The 21,895-nt window shown below is 31.0% G+C and overlaps 3 protein-coding genes across 9 annotated transcripts; 2 read left to right on the plus strand and 1 right to left on the minus strand.

Annotated features, from left to right (window-relative positions):
• The first annotated feature begins 541 nt into the window (after window positions 1-541).
• Window positions 542-5,495, plus strand: LOC140673172 (uncharacterized). 4 transcript variants are annotated; one of them, XM_072905889.1, is made up of 5 exons: window positions 542-583; window positions 665-743; window positions 948-1,470; window positions 1,821-2,416; window positions 2,507-5,495. In XM_072905889.1, exons 3-5 carry the CDS (start codon window positions 966-968, stop codon window positions 4,688-4,690), a joined length of 3,285 nt encoding a protein of 1,094 aa, XP_072761990.1. In that variant the 5' UTR covers window positions 542-583; window positions 665-743; window positions 948-965; the 3' UTR covers window positions 4,691-5,495. The 4 variants fall into 4 exon arrangements, with proteins under 4 accessions (XP_072761990.1, XP_072761989.1, XP_072761987.1 ...); XM_072905888.1 differs by having other exon boundaries at window positions 558-583; window positions 945-1,470; XM_072905886.1 differs by having other exon boundaries at window positions 558-743; window positions 945-1,470.
• Window positions 5,496-5,727: 232 nt separating this feature from the next.
• On the plus strand, window positions 5,728-17,934 carry LOC140673174 (cilia- and flagella-associated protein 91). Of its 4 annotated transcripts, none has more exons than XM_072905890.1 (9): window positions 5,728-6,123; window positions 6,565-6,840; window positions 9,295-9,503; window positions 13,070-13,415; window positions 14,907-15,250; window positions 16,021-16,236; window positions 16,302-16,606; window positions 16,682-16,871; window positions 16,983-17,934. In XM_072905890.1, the coding sequence occupies exons 2-9, from the start codon at window positions 6,579-6,581 to the stop codon at window positions 17,049-17,051; spliced, it is 1,941 nt and encodes a 646-aa protein (XP_072761991.1). In that variant the 5' UTR covers window positions 5,728-6,123; window positions 6,565-6,578; the 3' UTR covers window positions 17,052-17,934. The 4 variants fall into 4 exon arrangements, with proteins under 4 accessions (XP_072761991.1, XP_072761993.1, XP_072761992.1 ...); XM_072905892.1 differs by having other exon boundaries at window positions 16,682-16,859; XM_072905891.1 differs by lacking the exon at window positions 5,728-6,123 and adding an exon at window positions 6,343-6,420.
• A 1,704-nt stretch (window positions 17,935-19,638) lies between these two features.
• On the minus strand, window positions 19,639-20,321 carry LOC140673175 (uncharacterized). Its single transcript, XM_072905895.1, has 3 exons — window positions 20,052-20,321; window positions 19,836-19,937; window positions 19,639-19,700 (listed from the first exon to the last, which is right to left on the minus strand). Exons 1-3 carry the CDS (start codon window positions 20,224-20,226, stop codon window positions 19,639-19,641), a joined length of 339 nt encoding a protein of 112 aa, XP_072761996.1. The 5' UTR covers window positions 20,227-20,321.
• Between the last annotated feature and the right edge of the window lie 1,574 nt (window positions 20,322-21,895).

The following is a 21,895-nucleotide window of genomic DNA, read 5'->3' on the forward strand; positions in this document are numbered from 1 at the left end:
TATTATATATTTTAGGTTTTTATAATGCTTGTGATAACAGTTTGTTTTCTCATGAAAATAAAGCAATTTATTATTTCATGTTTTATGTGTTTATTTTTTTTATTTTTATTTTATTTTGTTAATTTTTATGCAATTAATAAGGATTAAATTTAATTAAGGATTTTATTTAATTACTAAAATTAAATATAATTAAATAAAAAAATTAAATATAAACAGTTTTATTATATATATTATTTTGATGTTTAACATAAAAAGATTATAATATTTAGTTCTAAAACGTTTATTTTTTATTTATGTTACTAAAATATAATGTTTTTGCTAATAGGAAGGTTAATATGATTCAAATATGAGCGAGAATTGCCCAGATATAGAGGACCAATCAAAACTGTATATCATATGGCGAGACTCTTATTAGAGGGTCTCTATCTCCTCGAACGCACCCATTGGATACATACCTGGCTCGCGCATGTGCAGTTCATTTTTATTCACGCTAACAATAAGATAAAAAGTGCCGACAGAGTTCCGCTACTGTATATACTGTGACTGTGGACTGTGGTAATATTATATAGTTCAATGTTCAATGGTAATAATTGATATGTGCGTAAATATTTGCTGCTAATAATTTTGATATTTCATTTAAATTTCTAACTTCTTAATTATATAGATATATATAACAAGTGTCATAAAATGGCAAAAATGGCCGTAAAGAGCCGTACATTTCTTTAAAAGCAGTCAGAATAAAGGTATGTGTAAATTCAAATTACATCTAAAAAGATATATATTCATATGTATATTACATTAAAATTACACGTCCAATTATATACATATGTTTGTAAATTCGTAAAATTTTCAGTGATTTTTTTTGGTTCTACTATTGTAAATCATTATATAGACGCTCAATTTGCTATATTTTTTCAAATCGTAAATTACACAATTTTTTTTAGTAGATATATAAATAAAACAATATGTCAGTGGTATACCCAAAATTGGCAGTGAGAGACAACATTGATGACGATGATCTCACTGATATTGATGATGAAGTATTTATTAGAGATGGAAAAAACAGTGGACTGAAATTAGACGATGACGGTAGTGTCAAGTGGCCTCTTATGCCACCTCGTAGAAAATGCAAGAAATCATGCAGCTTTCAGACTCATAGAGTACCATACAAAGCACTATTTGTGCCACTGTGTTATGGAATTACAGCATTAATTATAGTATTAGGATTAATCATACTTTGTATATTCACTGTGAATATATTGCCGATGCCATTAACTATATTGAAAAATTGGTTGACACATGAATTAAAAGACGTCTCTGTAAACAAATCAGAAATAATTCCATGTACATCATTCTCATCAACAATTTTATGGACTAGATCATTGCCAAAGTTAACTTCTGAAGCACCTCTTAGAAGTAATGATGTTAACATTGATGGAATTGAAGATATTATTGTGGGATTCAGCACAGGTATATCCTTAATCAAAGTATTTGTTTTTATTTTATATAAATGTTATCTTATGTGTGTGCTATATTGATTATATTATTTTAATACTTTTTTAAATTTGAAATTAATTTTCCACCTTATATATATATATATATATATATATATATATATATATGTGTGTGTGTATTAGATTGCATTGTGATTTGCAATTGGCTACTTTTATTTTGTTTATCTTTTTTTACAGATTTTGATTTCACAGTTACATGATGTTTGTTGCAACGCCTAAGGTGAATAATTTGTCATTATTTTATGTTGACATTAAGTAGTTTAATTGAACTGATAATATGGCAGCTATTTTAATTTATGAATTTAGGCCTGGATACAATCGATGCTCCAGAATATATCTGTACCATATACTTTGGGAATCAAACACCATGTCTAGGTGGTGTTTTAGCATTGGATGGTAAAACTGGTGAAACCATTTGGACACATTGGACTGCTCATGCTATATTTTCCATTGATTGCGGTGAGGACTTGACAAACGATAAAATCAAAGATTGTGTCATATCTGGACGCGGTGGGATTCTGCAAGCTATTAATGGTCGTGATGGTTCTAATATATGGGAGATACCGATTGAAGATAAAATAGCACCTTCTCAACAAAGAATTTTAGATGTCTATGATGCTAGATTTATAACGGATATGAACGGCGATGGTGTTGGCGATGTAATAGCATCACACGCCATGCAATCAGATGATGTCCGAGCAAGTAATATACTTATAATATCGGGAAAAAGCGGAGATATTATACGCAACGTTAACTTACCAGACACAGAACAGTTATTTATAGCACCGCAAGTTATTGTACAGTCTGATGGAGAAAATATATTTATTCTAGCTACAAACAGTCAACAAGAAGGTGGAGGATTGTACATAGTATCCCAAGCTAACATATTTTACGGCGATCTGGTATGTAATCAAATAGAATAAAATTAAAACTAATATCGAATCGTAATGTGAAAAGATTGTTCAACTAATTTTTAATCGTTTTTATTACAGCAATTACGAAAACTTAATCATAATGCAGGAAAAGGTGCGCTCTTACCACCGATTTTGATAGATATTACATCAGACGGAATCGAAGATATTGTCGCGGCTATGTTCAATTCTACGATTATGGCATACAATGGATCAACGTTTGAACCTATCTGGAATTACACAGTCCCTAATTCTGAAGTAATTAGCATTCCTATTCCTGGTTATTACAATGACGATGACATTCCGGATTTTATGGTAAAGCATCAGATAGGTGCTGGTTTCCCCACATATTATTATACCGTTGCTACAATCATAGATGGTCGTAATGGGCAACCTTTGCTCGAGAAACCGATAGAAGATAGTTTGAGCAAGCAAATGTCCGGATTATCGGTCACTGTTGACGGATTCGGTAATGATTGGTTTTTGCATTGGTCCGCCGATTGTTTAAACTACGAGGGAGTCAAGGAAAAATATCAGTTTTTGAAGGATCAAAGTCTTGTGTCGCAAACGCGCGCCGACCTCTGCCGGTTAAGATTTAATTCGACACTCACCATGAAATTACTGGCTCTGAGTCAACATGTTGGCCCACCCGGAGTATTGTTGTATTTCTCAGAGGATTGGAAGTCATTGGAGTTCAATAATTCGATTGATCCGCGACAAGAGGCTGAGAAATATCTGGATGCTCATCATCAATTTGAAATCATGGATACACCGCTGGTTTCCGAGAGATCGCCAAAAAATCATAAAAATCATCAGAAAGAAAGTATTTTCAAACATAAAGATGATTTACTTACGGAAATCGGTAAATATGATTCGGATGCGATGTACGACGAAAATTTCGACGAATTCAAAAATCACAAGAAACATAGTCTTGTTGAGGACGATGTCGTAGAAAATTTGGACATTGATCGAGCATGGAAGCAAAATAATAATAAATGGACAGAAGATAATGAGCAATCGAATAAAGAATATAGTGGTCTGTTCACAAATGATAACACTAACAATGAAGATGGAGAACAAGATATAGATGTATATCTGCAAGATAAAATGCGAGAGCAGAGAAGTGCTGAAACTAAAAGTCCATATTTTTTAAATATTTCTTATGGGGAACATATCTCTAAAAATATTAACGATAATATAATTCCTTCTGAGTTGATACGTAATTCGCAATTGAATAACGAAACTGTTAATGTAAAAGAGGAAAGAGGAATGGAAATAATTAATCATAAAGAGAATAATTCAATGAGTGAACCTGTAATGAATATATCACTGACAAATATATCAACTCCAAAAGAAAAGATATCAACTAGGTTGAGTGATAGGTCAAATGTTGCAAAAACTATTGCGATGCAGAATACATTAAATACATCAGTAGTTACAAGCGAATCAATCAGAGTAAACAACACAAATATTAGTTTTGAGATGCCGAAAATCACACATACCGAAGCGTCAAATGTTGTAGAAAAACAAGTAATCACTGATCATCGAACTACAACTTCCAAAGTTGTAGGTGTGATACAGCAAAAACACATTTACAAGCATAGTTTTTCAAATATTGCCCAAGACGCGGATGATGATATTAGTATAGAAAAAATATTTAAACGGGAGTCATTGAAAAATAAAGGCAAAGTCAATAAAATGCAATCTCTAAAATTGTCATCTATAAAGAAAAAAAATTATAAAATACAACAGAAGCGAAGAACAAAACGAAAATCTGAAACAACCAATGATAATCGATCGAACGATATTAACGGTGTTCAAAGACAACCACCAACTGGTATTTTGTTACCATCCATCGCCGAATCCAAAAGAAAAACTTCGGTAGATCTAGTCTTCTCTACATTTTGGCTGCCATCGTCCGAAGTGTCCCTAATTTTATTACAAATAGATCTAGAATGCATTCATAGAAAAAAAGCATTACCGAAGAATAAGCTCCAGTACAAAAAAGATGAAGATATTATCAGCGAATGTTTATCCGAGCGAGGTATTAATTACAAACTACATCAAGAATCAATGGATAGAGAAAATACCAAAATTGCACTTGGTCAAATGACAATATATAGAATAAAGCTGGAGTGTGTATGTCCAGAGGATATGTTACCTAATCAAACTTGTAGAAATATTTCATTACATCAAAGTTGGCCCGAACATCTAGGCTCTTCTGGAAATGGTTACTTTAAGCCATTACATAGATTAAATAATTGAAGAAATTTCGAGATTTCTTTCTTTTATTAAGCTAGACATGTATGAATTATCGAGACAATTCTTTCATTGTAACACTCTAATGAAATCGTTGATGATAAAGAGATATTGTGTGCTATTTCAAGGTGTACTATTAGGAGTGTTCCACTATATTAATAATAATACATTAAATGTAATAATTGATATATAAACTGAAAAATCTATTAATCACAGTTTCTATAATTGTTTATATAATCCAAGATAAATTAATTGTTTATTCATAGATACTACAAACTTCTAGATATTACAACTGCTAACATCAAAGGACAACTATTTACAATTGGACAAAGAGTATACATATAAGTTGGGTTAATATTTATTCTCTGTCATATTTCAATTTTGCTGGCAGTCATTCAAATATAAGGGTTATAAACAAGTATTGATTAAGGCCCGATAATGGTGCATAATTGCACCAACATTATTTTGGATTTAAGCGAAACTTAAACTTGTGTCTATCTTTATCCTTCTTTCTTAAATGAATAAATAGTTATATAAAAATAATGGCCGTGTTCAGCAGAACAACTGCTGACTGCTGAGTTGTCGTCTTGTCAATAGTGTCAACACTCGATGTCGAGTTGTTGGTTCTGAAAGTAAGAGCTAATCACGCTCGATTGCTATCAAGTTTGTTCTGTTGAACGCCATTGTTTGATATTCTGTCCATTAATGCAGTAATATTCAGCTTAATTGGAAATTGATCTCACCTGTAACATCGCTGTTAGCGATCTAGGTATAATATATAGAAGTCTGTGGAGAAATATAAGTTATTGATTAAGTAATAAAAAATATTTTCTGGTTTAATCACATACAATTTATATGAATTTATATATGTATATTTCCTACAATTTTCTTTATTACATAAAGTATATGAAAGATATTCTCTAAAAATTTTATTATTTGCATTTGTAAGGTAACATATGTAAACATTTAATCACTGTTGAATGTAATGCAAATATATAAAGAATATAAAATATATATATTATTGATCAGTTAATGTAATTTATTCTTCCTGTACATGTACATTTTTCTTCCGTAAAGTTGCTTTGATTCGCTGCTATGGTATTATTGTTTGATCAATATTTGGAATTGGAATATTAAACGTTAAACAGTTACTTGCGTTGATAGTTACTTACTTCATTCTTCCTTTGACAGAGTTTTATATATAATGATAAAAAGAAGTATATACAACAAAAATAAGTAAAACATTACATTTACGATTACATACTTACGGCATATAAGGTACAATTAAGTACACTGCAAATTATGGCGAATAAACACGTGAAACGTCCTAAAATTCATATGTCACAATGGTTAATAAAAAATTAATTTTTTTATAATGTATTAGCGGATTATTATATGTCGCAGCAATTGTTTCAAATCCTTAGAAGAGTACTCTATTTGTGAGTATTTCTTTAAATATTTCTTTAAAAATTAATAAAATGTATATATTTTTATTTAAAATTTCAACAAACCTATAATGTATATAGCATCATTTTTTTCCGCATTATTAAATATATTTATTATTAATTATTTATTATTTATTATTAAATATTATAAATTTATTATTATTAATTATTAAATATATTATATTCATATTTTTAGAAGATATATGACCATCTTGAAACTTTAGGTAATCTCAAGATTATAAGAATATAATTTTTAAAAACATACTTATATAGCTATTCTTCAAATCTTGAGTAAGTCTACTCATTTTTTTATTTTATAAATAATTTTTTATTTATACTTTGCAGTTCTATTTATGTACTTAAGAGAAGTTCTGTATAAATTTAAAATATTATTTTCTATAAAGACTTCGATATATTTCTCTTCAACTCTTTCAGATTTATATAGAAATATGGCTGAACAAAGTGAGACGGCTGTAATCATGAACGAAAATACGTGTAAGCATTTTCGAAGATCGATATTACCGAAGATCACAGATATTCCGCATTATTTAGAGGACAGAATTTTAAGCGGAATTTTACAAAATGCACAAAAACAATGCACTGCGTCACTTAAATCGGAATCACGCAAAAACACGCAAGAAACGCAAACGGATTACAGAGAAAGTGAAGCGCAAACTGAACCTTGGGAGTCACCATATAAAATTGTTCCAGGTAACAATATACAGGAGGAAAAAGTATGGGAATCCCGAAAAATTTCGAAAAATATAAGTTTTACAGAAAAAGAGTGTAAGGCAAAATCAAGAAAGGATCCGGCGGTCTAAGGCAAGATATTATCTATTCATTTTTTTCATTTATTTTATATTTTATATTAAAAAGTATCACGATAAATTTTAAAATATCTCAGGAAATTTTTAACTAAGTTTTATTATGGTGTTTATTAGGAAAGCTATCTACAAGAATATGCAATTAAAATAGGGTGTTCTATTTAAGAAATTGAAGGTGACCTTTACGTAAGACCTTTACGTAAGACCTTCAAGAGACTATCCAAAGTCAAAGCAATGACACCATCTTATGCTCCTCTGGAAACCATCTTTTTGTCTAAAACATTTTTCTGTAAAACTTGTATTTTTCGAGATTTTTCAGGGTTCCATACTTTTTCCTCACCCTGCAATATACTGTATGTACAAGGTTTTACATAAAGTGTTACAGGGTGTTTTATCCAAACTTGATGTTGCATAAAAACGTTTCACAATTAGAAAAAATTTATAGAGTTTTGAGAGAAAAAAAGGTTGATAATTTTGAATTTAATAATAATACTAACTATATAAGGCCTTTTTTCAAAGTCATGTGAAGGGAGACTTAATTTTCTTCTCAGGGAGAAAAGTTGGCCATATATGGATTTTGTCAATATCTGGGCCGGTATTTATAGTCCGATCTTATATTTAAAGTCGTGTTAAGATCTCATTCAACCAATAAAATGATGCTATGCGGCTACTTCATTGGTTGAACAGTAGCTTAAGACGATCTTAAATATAAGATCGGGCTATGAATACCGGCCCTAATTATGTCTTACCAAGTATTGTAAGGCACGGTCGGTAACGTAGGTAGCGACTAACTCCACTAATATAGAGGGTGGTCCAAAGGTATGGAGTGGAAAGAATGAGAGTGGGAGTTGCGAGCGGGTAAGACTTGCGAGTCGTGCGAGCGAGCGAGGATTCTCTCGAGTCGAATCGGAAGAGAAATAGTCAAGTTTAGAGTTAGAGAATCGCGTCGGGTGGGAGTCTATTAACCACGTCGCCAATTGGCCAGTTTAAAATAAAGCTCTCTGATTGGTTAATTGTTGCTGATGACCCTAGGCATCGGTCGATATAAGTGGCTGTGGTCAATCGTGACGTAGTCAAACGGGACGCTCCCATCGCGTCGAGTCGAAATACTTGTAATTTTAAATCATTAGAGAGAATCTTTTGAATATACTTTTATTTTCAATTTACTTTACATTTCTTGAGTAAATTACCGGTCATCCAAGATCCGATTACCTCCTTTACAGTATAGTCATATATGATATTATATGATAATTAAATAAAATCATATGATATCATATATGATTTTATTTATCATATTATTATATATAACTATATTTGGCAAGATATGCTTAGATATTAACAAAATTCATATATGGCTAATTTTATATGGACTTTTTTTTCCCGGATTTTTAAATAAAATCCTATTTTTTTTTTTAAACAAATCGATTCTTTGTAATATTCGACGTTAATAGTTATAAGAACAAGATGGCCAAACATTAAATAGTTTATTAGAGCATAGTTTATAATTGTATAAAATTATGTCAAACTAAAATATAAAATATTTTTTAAACTATTCAATTTATTATTATTGCCATCATACTCATTTAAAAAATTGAATTTATTTTTACATAAACTTGAAGAAAAGGACCTTAAAGTTAAAATTCAAGATTGTTAACACTATATATGTAAAACACTATTCCGTATACAAGGGCGTAGGATTTTTTTTTCAGGGGGAGGCATGACATAAATGTCATTCAGATTGATTGAAATATTTTGATATTTACATCTTTACATCTTTTAGAACTAAATAAGATTTCTTACCGCAACAAGATAAGACACTATATACGACAAAATATAAATCTCGAGAAAGATATTAATTTGTTTTTTTTAATATTTTATTATTTAAAAAAAATTTTCTGTTGTACCTATAATTTCTGTTCATATATACAGGAAAAAAATTAAAATAATTGAAAAATAATTAGGAGAATAATTGTCGTTAGTTTTTTTAAAGTGAAACTAGAAGTTTCACCAAGTTCTAATACTAAAAGAAGTTTTTTTTACCTTTTTAATTTTTTGTGTTTTTTAAATTTAAATATAAATTTTTTAATATTTTTTTCTATTTTTTTTGTTAAATGAGGAACGTAGGCATTGAAAACATGAAATAAATTATGATTATGAATTTTTTCATTTTCCAGGAAAGGACATGTGCCCTCCCTTGCCTTCCCTTGTGGAAGCCCCTGTCTGTATATAATTGTAGAATAATTCAATAAAAAATTTGTAACTTAAAAAATGCAAGGAAGAAACAAAATCAATGTTCCGAAACAGGAACGTTCAAAGAAAAATTATTATAATTTCTGTTTAGGTCACAATCCTGAAATACTGACATTGGCTCATTTAACTTGGGAGCATGGATTACCTGCGGGTGTTCATGAGATACATATTATCAACAGGATGCAGATGAAAAGAGCTTGGGAAACCATTCTTCCACTAATGGATACACCGGCCAACATAAAGATACGAAATTCGATAATAACAATGTTAGAAATAGACGAATGGGCATTTCGTGAGTCGGTGGGTATTTTAAACTGGATTTGAAAGTAATACTATCAGAATTATAATTATTTCTTTTCAATAACTGTAAAAGCACCGACGTTACATATTTTATCTGTAACGGAAAAAGTAACTTCGTTATATTTTTCGGTAACGAATATTCATATAAGGAGAATTCAATCGTTACTTTCGTGTTTTATTTTTCGAATCTATAATTTTCGGCATGATTTTCACACAAACAAACACACATAAAGAGCTTTAATTTCTTTTAAAAAATTAATAGATAATTTCGATTAAATTTAACGATATTTACTTGGAACTAGATTAATTTTTAACTTTTAATAAATTTTAGTATGTTAAAAACAAATTCGACTCGTACATTAACGTAACAAATGTCAGGAGTTAGAAATTGCATAAAGTTAAAGATGCAGAAAAAATGAATAATGTTAATAGCAGATTCTTAAGATCATTTGGAATCAATTTTTTTCGAAAATATCGAGAGACGTCATCATTTTTTGCAAGTTTCCATTATATATCTTTGTAATTATAAGCCTTAAATTAATATTCTATTAGAATAAACTCTATCTAAAATTAACTGAAGAATGTAGTTTTAGTAATTTTTTAACTTCAAAAAGTTTAGTTTGCGAAAAGCGTCTTTTTTCAATCGCTTATAATTCGGAAATTATTGATGCCACGACATTTTCGCTGAGGAAAAATAGTCTCCTAATGATCTCAAGAATCTGCCATTAACAAGTTTTTCACCAATTACAGGACACTCTGGATAATTTATACAGGGTGTTCGGCAACAGGTGGGACAAAATTTAAGGAAGGATTCTACACGATAAAATAAGATAAAAATCAAGAATAACAAAACTGCAATAGAGGCTTCGTTTTTTGGTTATAAATATTTAAAAGTTTGTGTAAAACGTATCTAAAGCTCGGCAATTCGCAGCATATTTTTGCGTCACAAAGTATTTTGAGAGCGATTCAGTCGATGTAGTCTACACACGTCAAAAATTTTGCGGTTTACCATGCTTTGGGCACCTTTTACGCAAATTTTCAAATATTATAACTAATTGTAAGAAACGAAGCCTCTATCGCAATTTTGTTATTCTTGATTTTTGTCATGTAGAATATTATTTTATCATGTAGAATCACTACTCCTTACATTTTGTCCCATTAAAACACATAATTATGTTAAAGTAAAAATGTGTAACTGCTAGTTGCAAATTCAGATTTTTTCTTAAAGATAACTATGTATTTTCTTTACACCAATTGATTTGTCTCATTATTCTGTGCATAAAAGTATTAAGGTAAGATAATCGAGAAATAAATATTTTACGAGATATCTTGTATTTTATGTCAAAATACTGCAACTTTGAAGCCTTATAATTCAAAAAATACTCAATGAAAAAACATTTGATTATAATGTTTTGAAAAGCTCTCGAGATAAGCTACAAGAATATGCAATAATATATAGGGTGTCCCATTTGAAAAATTAAATATGACCTTGAAATAACTTTTCAAGGTCAAACCAATGATACCCTCTTATGGTCCCCTTGAAACCAAACAACTTTTGCCTGAAACGTTTTTCTCTCCCGGTCTTGGTTTTCGAGATATTCGATTGGATCGATTAAAATGGCCCACCCTGTATATACATATACATATATCTATATCTATACAGGTATATATACATATATGTATGTATACAAGGTGTTCCAGAACAACCTTCCGTCCGTAAAATGACGTATTGCTGACACAATTTTAAGACAATTTTTCCTTTACCAAAATTTGATTTGAAGCATAGTTTTTGAGTTATAAGCAAAAATAGTTAGTAAATCACACGTAGAGTACAGAAGGCAGGCAGGAGCGGCGCGGCGCACCGCAAGCGTGGGCGCAGCTGACCGTCCGACAGGTGATTACTCTGTATATATATATATATATATATATATATATATGTACAGGGTGTCCCAGACCTACCGAATCACTTGGTGGATTCCTGAGGTCATTTGGAGACGAAAATCCTAATATCAAAATGTCGAGGTGTGTACAATAGTTTTCAAATGGTAAGAGTTTAAAGTTGACCAATTAGCGTGACAAAACTTCGCGCGTTCAGGCACGTCGCATATTAAAAGTGCCACTGCACTAAATTTAATTATCGACATTGAAATATTGATAAATTATGTATTTAATTTATTGTTAAGTTATTGTTGTGTAGTAATTTATTGTTATTAAAATAATTTTATAAATTTATCTCCTTCATGTGCGGTTAATAAATTTCGGTATTAGAATATCTTTGCAATGACAGAAAATCTTTGTAATTCCGCGCGCAACATCGAAATTGAATTTAATTGGGTGGTTACGAGGATTTTCTGTCATTGCAGAGATATTCTAATACCGAAATTTATTAACCGCACATGAAGAAGATAAATTTATAAAATTATTTTAATAACAATAAATTACTACATAACAATAACTTAACAATAAATTAAATACATAATTTATCAATATTTCAATGTCGATAATTAAATTTAGTGCGGTGGCACTTTTAATATGCGACGTGCCTGAGCGCGCGAAGTTTTATCATGCTAATTGGTCAACTTTAAACTCTTACCATTTGAAAACATTTGTAGCCTCGACATTTTCGTATTAGGATTTTCGTCTCCAAATGAGCTCAGGAATCCACGATTAACAGGTGATTCGGTAGGTCTGGGAAACCCTGTATATAATAATATAATAATTAAATAAAATCATATATAATATCATATAACTTTATTTAATTATCATATAAATATCATATATGACTATACTTAGTAAGACATGATCAGATATTGACAAAATCCATATATGGCCAACTTTTTTTCCCGGGGAGATATTAAAAAAAAATATATATATCTTTTTTTATTTAGACTTATAAGATTTGGAGATTTTAACAAAAAAGATTTTTTTTAATAAAAAAAAACCTTGGGTTTTACGTCCCTAGCTTTCGCCTAAGAGACTATTAAACCTTTATTTCTTTTTCCTAATACACTATATCTATTACATTTTTATCTTAAACCTATAAACTTAATCCTAATTCGTCTGGGTGAGTTCGAGTCTGCGTTCCGCCATACTGGTTATCAGATAAGCTTCGGCGACGCAGCGTGCACAGCCACCTTACGACTAAATTTTTCTTACTCCTATTGGGTTTGGGTGGACTCGAATCTGCGTTTACGCATACTCTTCGCCTCAGGCGAGTTTCAGCGCCGCAGCGTGCACGACCACCGTCCAACCTGGATTTTTTGTAATAATTTGTTGAAATAAGTTTTTTCTGTCAAAAATATATTTAAAACTGTTATGTGAGTGTGTGTATGTTTAATATACAGAAAAATAGTAATGACTCATTACTTTTTGAGTATACCGATAATGATAACGAGTTATTTTTATAAAATAATTTTCATATACAATTATGTTTTTGAAATGAAACCAGGTTTCAATTAGATTGCTTAAATACCTATATTTTTCTCGTAATTTTATGCATATAACTTTTAGGAAATCGAATTTATTAGTTATTTAAATTATTATAATTATAACTTTTCTTTTTTTAGGAAATCCAATTCATAACGGATTTGCGATTAAATCTGATGAAGGATCTTATGCAAAGTCATGAGTCGCAAAATAAGAAAAAAGTAAAAAGTCGTTTCAATCGACTCCAGAACAAACTGATGAAAAATCGGGACGATCAAGTTAAGACTATCAGACATAATCTTAAACGAAATTTGCGAAAATTATGTAGGAAGTACGACAATCAATCTCGCAAACCCGATTTAATCGAGGGACATATTGGTCTCAAATTCGATTTATATGAACCGCAAATGCGTTTAAATGATAAATACTCTGAAAGACGACACGAGAAGTTAGGAAAGCAATTTTTGAATGAAAGCTGTGCTGTGCGTGAGTATAATTGATTATATAGTGACATTAATTTTTTACATACAAACTAGCTCGTTTTAAATGACACATTGATATTTCTTTAAAACCAAGGCTTTCGAAAAATCTTTATAAAAGTAAGCTCGAAGAGGACATAAGATAGTGCCATTGATTTTGGATAAAAGTCATAAAGTTATTTTAAAGGTCATCTTTTTAAATAGAAGGTAATTTTTTAAAATGGGAGCAATCTAATTTGTTTTTATAAATCGATTCCTCGCAATATTTGGCGTAAAAAGTTTTAAGGATAAGATAGTCAAAAATTGAATAATTTTATGAGATATTTCATTCTATAATTTAATATAATTTTACATATGTTATGAAATATCTCGTTGAAATAATTTTGAAATAATCTCGTGACGTTCATCGAAAATCAAATTACAATGGCACCATCTTATTTTGAAAGCAAAACTTTATGAAACATTTTTCAATTAAAGCCTTGCTGGTTTTCGAGAAATATCAATGCATTATTTAAAATCCTGTCCCAGAACAACCTTCCTTCCGTAAAATGACGTATTTCTGACACAATTCTAAGATAATTTTTCCTTTACCAAAATTTGATTTGAAACGTAGTTTTTGTGTTATAAGCAAAAATAGTTAGCAAATCACGCGTCGAGTATAGAAGGCAGGCAGGAGCGGCGCGGCGCACCGTGAACGCGGGCGCAGCTGACCGTCCGACGGGTGATTACCGCCGCATGAGTCGCTAACTATTTTACCTTATAGCATAAAATTATGCTTTAAATAAAATTTTGGTAAAGAAGAAAATGTCTTATAATTACGTCAGGAATACGTATTCCTTAAAATAACATTACTTTAATGACCAAAAGTTGTTCCGGATCGCCGGCCGTCGGACGCTGCGATCAGCTGATTGCTACCCGCGATGTGTGTATGTCTAAGTGTGTGCGTAAAAGGAAGGGACAGAGTGAGTGAAAGAAAGAGAGAGAGAGAAATAACCGCCTCCGCGACGCTCTTTCGATTGTCATCGACATTGTCGTCAACGACTTCAGACTGATCGATATATTGATTTTCCAGCTCAGCTGAGAGACACATCGCGTGTAGCAATCAGCTGATCGCAGCGTCTAACGTTAATTTAAGGAACACTTATTCCTAACGTAATTATAAGGCATTTTCTTCTTTACCAAAATTTTATTTAAAGCATAATTTTATGTTATAAGATAAAATAGTTAGCGACTCATGCGGCGGTAATCACTCGTCGAACGGTCAGCTGCGCCCGCGCTCGCGGTGTGCCGCGCCGTTCCTATCTGCCTTCTGTACTCGACGTGTGATTTGCTAACTATTTTTGCTTATAACTCAAAAACTAAGCTTTAAATCAAATTTTGGTAAAGGAAAAACTGTCTTAAAATTGTGTCAGGAATATGTTATTTTACGGACGGAAGGTTGTTCTGGGACACCCTGTATATATTCACTACTATCTAATGCAACATTATTATTTAAAAGAACAAAATGAAAAAGAAGATATACACACATCGCTCAATTGGTTACCAACTATTGAAGAACCGAAAGTGATTGATAAACGCAAGTCTAAATCGATAGATATCTGTATACGAGAAACTAGATGGACGGAAGAAAAACTGAAGCAGCTTCATTTCGACCTGAAGGCTATCCGAAAGAACGTTAAATCTGTAGATGTAATTCCAAGATTAATAAAGCGCAATTACAAACAGTCAGCTTTGCCCGTTACACCACGTAGATTGAGTATATGGAATAACAAACAGAAACAACAGGAAGAATCTGCTACGTTTATTCAGAAGTTGGTTAAAGGCAGAGCAACACAATGTCTGGTAAAGTACATTACATAAAATCATTCTATTCGTAAAACACATACATTAGAAATTTTGGTAATACAAATGCAAAAGTGATGCTCCAACGAAAGCATAACTTTTTTTTATAGCAATAAACAAATTATAAAAATAAAACGTATAAAAGTTTTAAAAAAGAGCAAGTCATTAATAAAAAGATTATTTGAACAAAAAAGCCTATTTATAATAGTCTATATATAGTCAATATATATAATATATAATACCGGAGAAAGTAATATGATAAACAGTTCTCTCCGATCAAGCAGTAAGTGAAACTAAAGGACTTCCAGCGGCGAGTCTCATGCGGATTGCATGGCAATGAAAAACAACCATACTTTTCGTTGCTGTGCAACCCGCGTGACATTTCGCCGCTGGAACGCCTAGAGCGTACGGCCCATGGTCTAGCCGCGAAAAGCGCACGCTCATTTGCTGAGCATTTGTAATTAATATTTTAATAATTATTGCGAAAATTACAAAATGATAAAGAACTTTTCTGTTCAGTTTAATGCACTCTACCTGCTCACGAACGTTGATTCAATCTTTATCAGACACCCTGTATATGCAAAATATATGTAGCCTATATATTATAATAGTCTATATATGTGTAACTATTTATAATAATTTATAATAATTTTGTTGATTACTATAAAAAAAAGTTTGAGTTTTTACTGGAACATCACTTCTGCATATTTACCATTCTGTAAAACTGTGTTAATAATAAAAAAGGAAACATAAAATTTTGCATTTTATAGATGTATGAAGGACGCGATAGAAATAGAGAATTGATCGAAGAATTACATTTGACTCAGACGCTCGAACAGGATGAACAGAAGCAGCACGAAAAAATACATACAATCGAGTTACAGCAATTACAAAATGATCAATTACTACAAGAAGATCGTTTATGTGAGATTCTCAATTCTTTGGAAGGAAAAACAATCTGTGGGATATTAGATTTTCTTAGCAAAGTAAGTTTTTTGGAAGTTCGTATTGAAATAATTTGCTCTAAAATTATTTTCTTTTTCATCTTCAGGAACAAGTAAGATTAGAGGACGAACGTAGAGCTCATGCTTTTGCTTTACTTGCCGAAAGAGAAAGATGTATGAGGGAAGCTGCTGAAGCTGGTAAGCGGCAATTAGAACGTAATCGTCGACGAGAATTCGATGAAATGTTCAAGCAAATCGTAAAAGTAAATCAGGACTCGATAGAAGCTTATTTGGAAAATATTACAAGAGAAGGCGTTGATTGGATGTCCGATAAAACAGCTAAAGAACAAGTATTACAACTTTACGATAAAGTGGATGACAAATCAAAATATGCTCCAGAAAAACAAGATTGGTAATTGATAGATATGTATAATAAATATATTATTACAACAAACAACATATATAAAAGACGGCCATATTTTCACAGCGCGGATAAATCGACAGAAGAGGAATTGGTAACGGATATGATATATAATTTTGTTTTACCTGAAGTAGAAAAACACAACATGAGAAGAAAAACTCACGAGCGACAAGATTATATGCGAAATGCATATATATCGATTTACGAGACAATTTTAAATTTGCCATCTATTAAACCATTGCAAGTAAATCAAAAAGTTTGTATAATAAGTAAAACTAATAAGCAATCTGTGTGACTGATATAATTGAGATTGATGATTTATTTATATTGCATCATTTTTCTTAAGAGCAGTTATTTGTCTTTCCAGGAACAAGATATTGAAACAGATGAAGTAGAATTTCCATTCCACAAAACCGAAGAAAAAAAACAAATTTAGAAATAATTTGACAAGTTGATTTTTTGGTTGAAGCTTAATCTAAAATAGCTATTTTAAATCATATTTTAAAAAATTAAAATTAATCATTAATGTAATAATATGATGTAGAAAGTAAGAAAATTATAAGTAAGTAAAAAGAGGCAATAGGAGCGAGGAGATGTGAATATAAAATTATAAGTTTTTTATATATAGATGATGTGTCGCAATTGTATTGACATTAAGTACATTAGTAACATTCTATAGAATGACGGAAATTATAATAAAGATTTGAACGTTTCGATTCATGTTTTGAATCCTCTTCAGCATAATATGTAAATTAAATAAATGAATTATAAATAAAAACGAAATTAATGATAAAACATCGCATAATAAAGGCGTAAGACATGTGTGAACATAAAATCCGTGATCGTATTCGCATGATTAAAAGGATCACTGCCTCAGAACCGCTGTACATATTTATCGCATGTTAGTTGTATAAATTACATATATATAAAACGATCCAACTTGTTCGGCTCTTTTATTGTACGGCTTGCATAATAATCCCGCGAGGCAATTCTCCGAGGTTTCCAGACCGAGGGAAGTATGCAGTTAGATTGAGGGGTTAAGTAGGATATGCATTCCGTTTGTGTGTTGTTGAATCTATGGTATATATATCGCGACAACTGATGTTTAACGTGTGGTTATGCCGATGGTACAGATGGTCCATCTGTATATATGGTATATATATATCGCGACAACTGATGTTTAACGTGTGGTTATGCCAATGGTACAGATGGTCCATCTGTATATATGGTATATATATCGCGACAACTGATGTTTAACGTGTGGTTATGCCGATGGTACAGATGGTCCATCTGTATATATGGTATATATATCGCGACAACTGATGTTTAACGTGTGGTTATGCCGATAGTACAGATGGTCCATCGGCATAACCACACGTTAAACATCAGTTGTCGCGATATATATACCATAGATTCAACAACACACAAACGGAATGCATATCCTACTTAACCCCTCAATCTAACTGCATACTTCCCTCGGTCTGGAAACCTCGGAGAATTGCCTCGCGGGATTATTATGCAAGCCGTACAATAAAAGAGCCGAACAAGTTGGATCGTTTTATGTAATTTATACAACTAACATGCGATAAATATGTACAGCGGTTCTGAGGCAGTGATCCTTTTAATCATGCGAATACGATCACGGATTTTATGTCCACACATGTCTTACGCCTTTATTATGCGATGTTTTATCATTAATTTCGTTTTTATTTATAATTCATTTATTTAATTTACATATTATGCTGAAGAGGATTCAAAACATGAATCGAAACGTTCAAATCTTTATTATAGTTTCCGTCATTCTATAGAATGTTACTAATGTACTTAATGTCAATACAATTGCGACACATCATCTATATATAAAAAACTTATAATTTTATATTCACATCTCCTCGCTCCTATTGCCTCTTTTTACTTACTTATTTATTAATCGGAGCTCTTTCTATAATTTTATTAAAAAAATTATATGCAGAATTATTAAACTTTATCAGTAAATGTAATCAAATCTGTTTGTTTATGTATGTATACAAACTTATAAGAAAATTTTATATTTGCTGTCACAAATATAAATATGTTAACATTTTAAGCTGCTTAATGTAAAATATTTTTAACCCTCAATTCCTAGACTATCAAAATTTTACGTTGTTCCTAGACTGGGTCTGTGGGACCCGAGCGATATTCAACCGCTTGTATCTCGGAATCAAATTAACGTAGAATAAAAAATTTTTTTTCCAAATTCAACGCCAGAGTTTCAAGAAAAAGAATATGTAATTTAGAATTTTCTAAATTTAATAGTTTTTTAGATATTTTGAAAAATATGAAAGTACTTTTTGAAAAAAACACTTTTTTTCAAAATTAAATATCTCCACTTCAAATCAAGATAAAAAAATTTTATTAGTGGGCAAACGAAAGGTCTTGAGTTGTACTTTAAGGCTGTAAAAGTCGTTTTGTGGTTTATTTAAAAAAACATCTTTTTTTGCAAAATAAAAATCAGTAAATTGAGCCTTTTTTGATAATTCTTTTTTATCGTATTTAGGTCATTCTCGCTTAGAAAAAAATATTGTTTAGATCTGATTTTTTATTTTTTATATAATTAAATGTAATATTTATAAAATATAACATTTTTATAAATAAATAAATTGTTTATAATTAACGGATGATCGTTTTTCTTGATGAAAAACAATAAAAAGGCTCATTTTACGTAGTGTAAGTATACAAATACAAAGAAAAATCATATTATAGAGCGAAAAATTTATTGCAATAATAAGAAAAAAATATAAAGTTTTTACAAACATGTAAACATGCGCTAACAACAGTTAGCGCATGCACAACCAATTTTTGCCGGCTAACTTTGATGATGTCTTTTAGACTTTACATATAGAAAGTAAAAACTTATATATATTATTGTTAAATAAAACAGTTTATGTATTTTAGTTCTTAAATTTATATTTATTTCTAAATAAAAACTGTTTAATTTAACAATAAAATATAATATAAAAAGTTTTTACTTTCTAAATCTAAAATTATATATTTTTTTCTATATCAGATTTTTCATGTTCGGGTAAATCATTTATACTAAGAACATCTGAAATATAACATTTATTTTATTTATTTTATTTATTTGAATTATATACTTTCTTGAATCGAATAACTTATAAGATATTTTGTAAATAAAATAAAAAATAAATTAAATGGCAATGAATGATTAAATTATACATACCATCTACTTCATCTTCTTCAGAGTTAAAATTATTTGTATTACAAGTTTGTTTGCAAGAAGAAATCGGTATTGATGAACTGCTACTTCTTCTTATCGAGCTTTCTATACAACAAAAATTTAAATATTTAATTTTTTTTTCTAGAATGCCTCTAATATGTCTTTATTTATTGTTATAATAAAATCATTATATAAAAAAACAAATAGAATTGTACATACCATCCTGTCCTTCATATTGTTCTTCATCCTGTTCTTCATCCTGGTCTTCATTCTGGTTTTCATCCTGATCTTCATGAAACATATCATTAGATGTTGAAGCGCTTGTTGAAGCTTTGGGTGTACAAGCACAAACAGCAGGATACACAGAACTCGGTATAATGTTTGTTTTTTTCATTCTATTTTCTGCAATATTTAATTTAGATAAAATTTGTACACTATTTTTCAGAAAAATCTAACTTAAAAATGTTAACAATAATAACTCAAAGATGTCAGCAATTTATTAAAAAAATGTAATAAAATAATTTGAAATAAAGTTTTTAAAAATTAAGTGTGTGCGTGTGTGTATGTGTATGTGTATGTGTGTGAAAATAATTAAATTTATACGTACCAGTCGCATTCTTTACAACAGTGATATCCTTAATTAGTATTGAAGGCAACGATGACAAATTTTTGTGCTTAATTGCTTGTACATAATTAGAAGGAGGAGCTGGTAAACTGTTTACTTTTTTTCTGGTACGTGCTATATAAAATATGATTTGTAATAACAATATGTATATAGATATTAGTAATAACAATATGTATATAGATTTATTTAAAATTGAAGAATAAAAAAATAAATATAAATAATTTTACTATCATCGTAATTATCTTGTGTTTCATCAAAAAATAGAGGTCTTTTAATTGATCTTTTATTTTGACGAGATGGTTGGCTTAATGTATCCAATAGTCCTTCTGAGGTAGAAATATATTCTGCCTTCTTCTCCATTTGTGTCGTGCCATCTTATATGTTTCTACAAAAAATTATTATACTTTATTATACTTAATATTTCTTCTTCCTCTTGTAGTAGGACTAAGTCCTGTTGTCTCCTCTGACATTCCCCTCTTGTGAACCTGAGGTCCAACTTTCGTACCACCGTTTAGATGGTCTTCCAACAGATCGTCTGGTGTTTGGTTTTTGTGTCTTTGCCCATTTTGTTCTGGGCTCATCCTATCAACGTGATCTCTCCAGAATCGGCGTCGCGCTCTTGTCCATCTTACCACGTCCTGCACCTGGAGCTCTCTCCGTATATCATTACTTCTTATTCTCTCCTTGAGACTGACCCCCTTGATAGCTCTTAGTATCCTCATTTCTGTTGTCCTCATCATCCTTTTTGTCCGCGAAGTTTCGGCTCTTGTCTCCGCTGCATAGGTGAGTACCGGTCTAGTGCAGGCCTTGTATATCCGGATTTTACTCTTCGTGCTCATATACTTGTTCCGCCATATTATGTCCCAAGGTATCCGGCGATTCTGGCTGTTTTATTTGTCTGTATTCCTACCTCGTTCGCAAGGTATCTGTCGCTATGTGTTTCCACCCCCAGGTAGCTGAAGCTCATTACTTGTTCAATGATATGATCGTTAACCACTAGCTTGCACCTAATCGGCTCCTTTGTGATTACCATTGCCTGGGTTTTTTTGCGGGATATAAGCATATTAAACCTTTCTGCTGTTGTTTTGAACTTGTTGAGTAGTCGTTGTAGGTCATCTTCATTCTCGGCTACAAGGACCGCATCATCTGCATAGCACAGAATTCTCAGGGTGTGATCACCCATCGTGTAACCGTCCTCAACCTCATTCACACCCTTGATGATAATGATGTTGAAGAGACACGGGCTTAGACTGTCTCCCTGCCTGATGCCTGTCGCTATCCCCACTCCTTGCGTTAGTCCTTGGTCCGTCTTTATCCTGGTCTTATTGTTATTATTAAGTTCCTTGATTATACTTACATGCCGCTTATCAACGTTCTTTTGTTTTAAAAGAGTGATCACATCGTTCAGCCGCACCCTGTCAAATGCTTTCTCGAGGTC

This window comes from Anoplolepis gracilipes, chromosome 14 (assembly GCF_047496725.1).
Source record: "Anoplolepis gracilipes chromosome 14, ASM4749672v1, whole genome shotgun sequence".
NCBI classification, from domain to species: Eukaryota; Metazoa; Arthropoda; class Insecta; order Hymenoptera; family Formicidae; genus Anoplolepis; species Anoplolepis gracilipes.

What these genes read in the sequence shown, in the direction of transcription:
- LOC140673174 (XM_072905890.1), top strand. Translation starts at nt 6,579, where the DNA reads ATGGCTGAACAAAGTGAGACGGCTGTAATCATGAACGAAAATACGTGT. An exon ending in TATTAGATTTTCTTAGCAAA is followed by an intron (nt 16,237 to 16,301) that starts GTAAGTTTTTTG and finishes TTTCATCTTCAG; the next exon opens with GAACAAGTAAGATTAGAGGA. An exon ending in GCTCCAGAAAAACAAGATTG is followed by an intron (nt 16,607 to 16,681) that starts GTAATTGATAGA and finishes ATATTTTCACAG; the next exon opens with CGCGGATAAATCGACAGAAG.
- LOC140673172 (XM_072905889.1), top strand. Translation starts at nt 966, where the DNA reads ATGTCAGTGGTATACCCAAAATTGGCAGTGAGAGACAACATTGATGAC. An exon ending in TATTGTGGGATTCAGCACAG is followed by an intron (nt 1,471 to 1,820) that starts GTATATCCTTAA and finishes TTATGAATTTAG; the next exon opens with GCCTGGATACAATCGATGCT. An exon ending in ACATATTTTACGGCGATCTG is followed by an intron (nt 2,417 to 2,506) that starts GTATGTAATCAA and finishes TTTTTATTACAG; the next exon opens with CAATTACGAAAACTTAATCA.
- LOC140673175 (XM_072905895.1), bottom strand. Translation starts at nt 20,226, where the DNA reads ATGAAAAAAACAAACATTATACCGAGTTCTGTGTATCCTGCTGTTTGT. An exon ending in ACAATATGAAGGACAGGATG is followed by an intron (nt 19,938 to 20,051) that starts GTATGTACAATT and finishes TTTGTTGTATAG; the next exon opens with AAAGCTCGATAAGAAGAAGT. An exon ending in TGAAGAAGATGAAGTAGATG is followed by an intron (nt 19,701 to 19,835) that starts GTATGTATAATT and finishes GTTATATTTCAG; the next exon opens with ATGTTCTTAGTATAAATGAT.